This window comes from Cystoisospora suis (assembly GCF_002600585.1).
Source record: "Cystoisospora suis strain Wien I chromosome Unknown contig_8273, whole genome shotgun sequence".
Classification (NCBI taxonomy): domain Eukaryota; phylum Apicomplexa; class Conoidasida; order Eucoccidiorida; family Sarcocystidae; genus Cystoisospora; species Cystoisospora suis.
In genome coordinates, this window is record NW_027161054.1 from 1 (window position 1) to 7,909 (window position 7,909).

Consider the following 7,909-nt stretch of genomic DNA (forward strand, 5'->3'; position numbering starts at 1 on the left):
AGGAGAAGAGACAGAGGAGAATGATAGACGGGAAAGAGCAAGAAGAGAGGAGAGAGGAGAGAGATGTCGGATGAGTATAGTGTACCTGTAGACCAACACAGAGCTATCTTCAACGCTGCCATAGAAAGAATGAGAAGCTGAAGAAGACCTTGGAGAAGATAAACAGAAGTGAAGATTCTCCGGGAGCATTGCCTGTAGATAGCAACCACAAAGAAAGGCATCTAACGTAGAGAGAAAAGAGACATCTTGACGAAACAAAGAACAAGGCGAGCAAATCACAGTGTCGCCTTTTATCAAGACCCTTGACGCATGCAAACAGCACAGAAGAACTCTCTTCTCCCCCGCCCTCCTGCTTCAGCGGTCAGCCGAGGTAATAGACAGCAGCCATTGCTTTAGCTTCATCCATTCAAAGTACACAGGTTAGGACATACGAGAAAGACTCTCCTTTCCCTGATATGGAGTTCTCGTCTCCGATCACTGAAGTTGAAGGAATTGAAGCATGAGTGAATGGAGAGGATAGAAGGCATAAGAAGCGTAGAATAGACGCAGAAACAGAGAAGACAAGAATTACAGTCAAAGCGAGAGAAGAAAGAAAGATACGCAACTCGTCGCCCGGGGCTATACAAGGCCCCGCCTATCCAATCCTTCACATCCCACGGTATAGACATGGGCATAGACACCTATGTACCTCAAGGCAGGAAGATGATGGAACGCCCGTAAGAGATATTTTCTCTCCTTGTTTGACAAAAAGAATGAGAAAGAGGAGTCGGCGTCCGCTTCTCCTGTCCTCCTACAGAAGCGTGTCTTTAGCTCATCAGGAAAAGAGCTGGACGTAGGCGGACAGGAGTATGATGTATGTAGAAAGATGATACGAGGTTGATAGCTGCAAGACCCCTGAGATACTTGCTCGTAGAAGAGACGTTTCTAAAGAAGAACTCCATAATTGACCGTCTACATAGTCGGGTAAGGAAGGAATGCCAAGACTCCATGCAAGAGATAAATAGATAGATAGATGGATAGTTGAATCTGGATACAAGGAATGAGCGAAGATGTGTCCCCTGTCTCTCTATTGGTACGCACCGTAGGAGATAGGTTCCACAATAAGACGAGAGCCAGTAAGGATCTCGGTACTTCCTGATGAGAAGGGTGGTTGTCGCTAAGGCTGTATAGCCTTGCAAGAATACAAAGTCTGAAACTACGCTATGGACCAAAGGCCTAAGAAGGACGCAAATACACACACAGAGAAAGAGAAGCAAATCGACGCACACACATCTTCCTCTAAACAGAGACAACTGTGGGGGGGCTACATTCCATCTACCTATGTCCTCTATCCACCTATCCTTCTAAGTCTATCTCATGTCTCCTTATCTGTGTCTGTGTCCCCATTGTACTTATGAGTTTCATGAAATGTCACAGGACGCTCTAGACGCAACCAAAGAAAGAAAGTTCTCTGAAGTCGCCGAGATTTCAAGAAATCCATAAATAGATAAAAGCCTATAAGAGGAACGGGAAAAAACATGTCAGCAGAAGAAGAAAACCACGAGTTAAGAGACGAAGAGCTTGCCAGACAACTGACGATGAGCGAACTCTCTGACGAGAGAGCCGTTATACGATCGATCTATGCATGGAGAAGCAACACACAGCTTGTCGCTAAGAAGCTAGGGAGGTTCTACACACTTGCGCTAATGAGGCAGGACATCAAGAATCTTCCATGAAGAACGTGTCTAGAGCAAGTGAAGAAACAACGATGGCAATTGTGTTGAGTTTAACTAATCCTCTCTTAACTCAACCCTCAGTAATGCTTTTACTAGATCTATGTGTCAATCCGGAATTCTGCTATTCTATTGTATTCATGTGAGAGTGTATTATACCAACATGTATTCTGGTTTGGTGGTCTCTAGAGTTAAGCGAGTGATGAGAAAGAAGACGAAAGAAAGGAAGATCGGAAAATCTCACAAGTCAGCGGCGAAGGAAAGAACATTCATATGCGTGCACGTCCTCAAGGTAATGAAATTTGAAGGAGTAGGAGGCGCTCCTCCTCCTCCTCCGTACACACGCCAGCCAAGTACAGCCGAATAGAATCCTAGACCATACACGACGTATCTCGTCGTGTACCACGCCGCTGAGACAAAGGAAAGAAAGAAAGAAAGACGAATGATGAAGACAGAAGAGAGGTAGGATACATATACGGAGATCAACGATGAGAGCAGTTCTTCTACAGGCTTAGCACGAAATAGACTCATGAGGACCCGTTAGCAAGCACGGACAGGAATATGAATCAAGAGAGAGATAAACAGAAGAGAAACAGAGGTGGAGACAGGTAGGGATAGAGAGACGACGATAGAGAGATATGCACATATACAGATATGAGAGCAACTGGCGCCAAGGAGAGATATAGAGACAGAGAGAAAGGGAGGTAGGCATAGAGACAGATACATCACGCCAGACAAAAAGAGTCAGAGATAGACATGGGAGATATCTTTCATCCGAAGAATGCAGAAGGAAGAAATGTATTTGGACTTCGTTTATACGCACGCATCACGTCTTGATCCTAACAGATTTCTTCCTCTAGGCGGCTGGACATGTGCACGTATCTTGAATTGCATGCAAAAGGGGTGAGGAAACAAATCTTCACGAGCAGCCTTCATTCAGAGGCAAACGGAAAAGGCGCGACGTATAACAGCTTGCATCTGTCTATGCAGATTGACATAAACCTACATGATCGACAAGACCCTAGAAAGGAAATCCCTCCCTCCTCGGGTGTGTCTTTACACACCCGAACTACCTTTGCACCCTCTACGAGAAGCGTCTTCTCTTGAAACTGCTGAGAAAAGAAGAGAAACAGTATTTTTTTATGGCTTGTATCTATTCATAGAAAGCAAGAAAACATACAGTTCCAGCATATGCCGTGAGGCCTCCACGACGAGAAAGAAGAAGGTTGAACTGCGAGCTCATCACGAACGCTGGTATGACCAGGGCGACAACCTCCTCCTGCTTCGATATCTCGCATACTCCTTCTGCCACTCTCTATATCTGCAGAAAGAGAGAAACACAGAGAAAGTCTTGAGAAGTGACTAGAGCGAGAAAGTGGCGCGAGAGACTTAGAAAGGAAAAGAAAGAAGGTGGCTGCCTTTGTTGCTACGGACACGAGAGGAGAGTGTTCAGAAGTAGTAGAAAGGAGTCAGATGAAAGGCGAAAAAGACAACAAGGAGGACATTTCTCACAGGAAAACGCTGTAGATATTTATTCTTGCGCATGCATACTCATAAATACCTATCAATATACATACACACGCACAGAGCCAACAGAGAGATAGATATATCGATGGTAGTGAGGATCGAAAAAAAAAAGAAAGAAAGGCCTCTGGCAGACTAGCTTCAAGAGCAAGTCCAGTGACAGGCGATGTATGTTTGGTATGAACGAAAGGACAGTGGAAGCATATCATCGATAAAGAACAAGCACCCTGTTACAAAGAGAAGACTCCGGCTCCAATATAGACAGCGGTGTGAATCAGTTCGGTAGGTATACGATAGACGAGGACTATGCGAGGTTAACAGAGGAGATCCACACACACAGAGGCAGAAAATGCATGCAAACCGACGGATTCCCTGCAGAAGTCGGGAATTCAAACGAAGAGACCAAACCCTTTACAGATAGATGAGTACGTATGGGGATAGATAGATAGATAGATTAAAGATAGATAGATAGATAGATAGATAGATTAAAGATAGATAGATAGATAGGCTCACGATAGATAGACAGACCCAAAATAAACATAGATACAATAGAGATATTCTGAAACCGCTAAACATTTGTCCCCCGTCCATGTAAAGTATGACGTGCGGCTGGGTGTTTGTCTCCTCTGCCTGTGATGTTGTGCATGTTTTCTCGCTATTACGTTATGCAGATTTTCTTGGTCAGAATCAAGGTTCCGATATCGTCTTTTCTTGCTTCCCCACCCCTCCCTCTCCCTCTATCTTTACCTCCCGAAACTTCCTCGTCTATGTGTAGAATTTGTCAGTCTCCTTGCACTCACACACTCAAAGAGGTCCTCACACGGTAGATACACTGAGAGGGGAGTGTCGTACTTGGGCTATGTGTGAAACATCCACTTAAATGACTTTCTGTCGAGTTCACCGAACCATCTAAAGATCGAAACCATGGCTTTCCTGGTCATTACTACCTCTGAAGTGCAGTACCGAGTATCGATTGTTTTCAGTTAAGACTACTGGGGTATGTAATGCCATTTGCTCCCCGCCCATACCTCCTTCTCCGCCGTTTTCGTCAAAGAAACTTTCTTCGTCTTCATCCGTGATGAGCTCTCCTGTCATTAAGAATCCCTGTCCTCGTCTTGCTTGTCCTTCTTCGCCCTCCTTCCCTACCCCGTAGAAAGGGGCGAGACCAGCCGTAACATGGCTGAGATCTCTTGAACTGCCAGTGCATGCAGTCTAACGAAGATAACAGAAGAAAAAAGAAAGAAATGGTGGAAGAAAACGATGATGTTTCTCAGAAAATTTCCTCAGATAGAAAGACTGGAGAACTGAAGAGGTCGAGACGTCGTCAGGGATGAACCTGCGGAAGAAGCCACTACGACACAAGACCGAGCTGGTACGCTAGATCTCTTGAACTAGACGGGTGTGGAATTGTGTATTCTATGCACCCTTGTGATGAGAGCAAAAACTCTCGTAATAGCAATCATGAGAAAGAAAACGCGCCTCTATACAATACGCAAGGATAGAGATGGATCACCACGTGGAGAAGAGCACCATCACTCTCTCTCTCTCTCTCCCGCCCTTTTGATGAAGACCATCATCTTCACAAAAGACAATGCCAACCTCTCGAGTGTACCTCCACTCTTGTATAACACCTAAACATATATATATTCATACATGCATACACACACATTCATACACGCATACATAGATATTCATACATAAATGGTCTCCTTGTTGTGTTCTTCATAGAGACATTTATGTTGGGACCAGATGCTGGCGACGAGCGTACCTTTCGATCTTCGTCTTGATCATGATTCTTCTCCAGCCCTGCTTCGATGTTATTCTCCCAGCCTTTCCTTTCTCCAAGCATAATAGCCTTCAACCGCAGACCTCCCTGGTACCAGAATGAAGGACCTCCTCGTCCCCCTCCTCCTGGTATAGTCGTGATTTCTTCCCCTGAGGTATCTTCTCCTTGGAGTCCAAGACTCCTCTGTATACCGGGAGTGCTTTCGTCATCTTGAGGTGTCACTTTGAGAGTCGGGTGTACAGACACTTGACTCAGATCCCAATTCCCACGTAAGCCTTTCTCTCGGTTGCTTTTTTTGACTTCATCATCATCCTCCCTCAGTCTCTCAGAAGCTGGAGAAGTAGACAGACTTTTACTGTGATTGTTCGATGCATGATAAAGAGGAAGTTCCGAAGACGGGTAAGAAGAGGAGGAAGAAGAGGAAGAGAGGAGAAGACGATTGCTGTTGTGGTTGATATTGGTGGGGATGGCGGCCGGTAGGGGGGGATGATAATAAGGTCTTTGGACGATAGGAAGTGAAGAGTAAGACGGCAAGAGTAACTTCTTCTCCCATTGAAGGAGAATAAACAATAGCTGGAGACCAACTAAAATGAAGAAACATCCATGCGACACCGTCGAGTTCCCATGGCAGCTCACATAGTACTCATAAGCTGCAAAGACACGCAAAACAACACCTACACACACCATATATGGAGAGAAAGATATATAGATATAGATGTCTACACAAATGAGATATATATATATATATGTGTAGGAGATACAGATATGTGTCTGGATAAGTGATTGCATAGTTGAATAGACAAAGCCATAGAAGTAGCTGCCGAGAGGTAGGGCACTGAGGTGAATGAAGATATGAGAGGTAACAAGCCGTAGAGAATGCCCCCATGAGCACGTAACTATACATACATCAATAATAAATATACAAACACATGAAAAGAGATGCAGGGACGCGGGGAGAGCGTGGTGTAGAAATATACTGGATGTGAAGATGCCTGCCTTTGCGATATATACACACACACTTGGTAATTTCTACATCTCACACAGGGAGTTCCTGCTCTCCCGTTTTCTCTAAATCGGACTTGTAATAGACTCCATTGCATGCAATATCATTCAACCTGAATGAGAGACACAGGCGACGTATGCGGGGTTCGATATCCAGTGCTCTGAATGTTCTCTCCTTACCTGCGGGACCTGTGGTATTGAAAGTAACGGCAGTGATGATGCATGCAATCAAAGAAAACAAATAGATTCCTGTGATTCGCCCTATTCCCAACACTGCACAGGCGGTACTCCATCCTGTACGTACAGAAGGCGTGGAAGAAGAAGAAGAAACGACTGCCCCACCTCCCCCCCTAGGATTGGAACTGCCTGTAAGGGTAGAGAGGCTTGATAAAGGAGCTGATGAGATCATGGTGGATATTCTACGAGGACGGATATGGCTGACATGGAGAAGAGAGCATGCTGACAGGAGTAGAGTGGACAGACAGAAAGAAAGATCATTAGAAGAGAGCGGAGAAAGGAAACAAGATGCAAAAGAACGAAAGGAAAGGAGGGACGAAAGGAAAGGAGGAATGAAAGTAACAGGGACTAAAGAGAGACGCCAACCATCCAGCGGGAGAAGGCGAGGTACAGGCGACCAAGCATAAGAATGACAAAGAAAGGAAGTCGACGGTAGAGAAATACGAGATGATGCTGAAGACGATGGCAACGATGAGGCTGCGAAAGACTCGGAGATGAATACCGGAACGGAAGGAGAAAACAAGGAGAGAAGGGTCCCTCTTGAATTGAGAAAGACTTGCGATACGATAAGGACATAGAGAAGGGAAGACGAGGAACCCCTGCACAGCAGTAGCCCAAAGGGAAGGGAGGGAGCCCAGAGGAGAAAAGGTGAGCAAGAAGAGACTATTGAGGCAAGAGACCTTCAGAAGGCATAGGAAAAGCTGTTTGGTACATCGCGTAGTGGATAGTACTGCGCGGGAACGGTCCCATGAAGTGGGCCTCTACAGTAACTCCGGCCTGAGTAGAACTAGTAACAGATTACAGAACATCACAGAGTAAGAGCGGCGGTCAGCACTATCTCTGCTCAGCAGAGAGAAAAAGAGCTTTCAGAACAAACCAAGACAAGAGAGCAATACAGACTGTGTGGCATTCTGGAAAAGCTGGCAACAGGGGTGTAGCCTAGAGACATTAGGCAGCCAAACGGGTATGAATAGAAGGACTAGTATTACTACGGCCACGAACAGAACACAGAGAGAAACAGACTCTCTTCCTACGCCTGAAATAGACACGTTGGACGGAAAGAACGGCAAAGACGCAGCAAAGAATGAAAAAGTAGATTGAGGAAGAGGAAAGAAAAACCCAGGTGCCATACCCCGGAAGAACCAGGAGATGAAGTTGGTTTTGTGACGGGAGTCGAACCTCAAAAAAGAGAGCATGCATGCATGTCAGAGGACAAAAATCCATCGGAAAAGTAGGCTAGTCGGTACCCGCCGTGTGCCGTCCAACATTCATCAGTGATCAGCGGTGAAGAAGCTGGCTGCCTCTTCACTACAAGGAAGTGGCGCCTCATCGGTACCGAGCTCTTCACCTTTTGGTCAGAACCACTTTGCCTTGCCTGCCATGCCGCCCGTGGGGAGCTGCACTAAAGCTCCCTGCATCTTGGTGTAGGGGTTTCCGTACCTTCACTCTTTCACTGTCGATTACCCGGGGAAGAGAAGTAAGCCTGAAAGACCGGCTAGACCCCTGTGTTGTGGGGGAGTCTCAGTGCACTCCGAGGTTCCCCAGAAACGCTACATTCAATTACAGTATACTTTTGCTTCGCCAGTGCAGATGACGGCCCTCACTCGGTTAGCATTTAGCCGGCGAACTGCTACAGTGACGCTGCGAT

General features: G+C 45.9%; 1 protein-coding gene across 1 annotated transcript; it reads right to left on the bottom strand.

Moving 5' to 3' along the window:
* Positions 1 to 2: 2 nt before the first annotated feature.
* On the bottom strand, positions 3 to 7,417 carry CSUI_010777 (uncharacterized protein; the record flags this gene model as incomplete). The annotated part of the gene is made up of 7 exons (XM_068070878.1): positions 6,205 to 7,417; positions 5,005 to 5,672; positions 4,265 to 4,448; positions 2,893 to 3,033; positions 1,957 to 2,122; positions 1,081 to 1,215; positions 3 to 192 (listed from the first exon to the last, which is right to left on the bottom strand). Coding segments are annotated over exons 1-7 (1,713 nt in total), but the record flags the coding sequence as incomplete, so codon positions are not given.
* Positions 7,418 to 7,909: the final 492 nt, after the last annotated feature.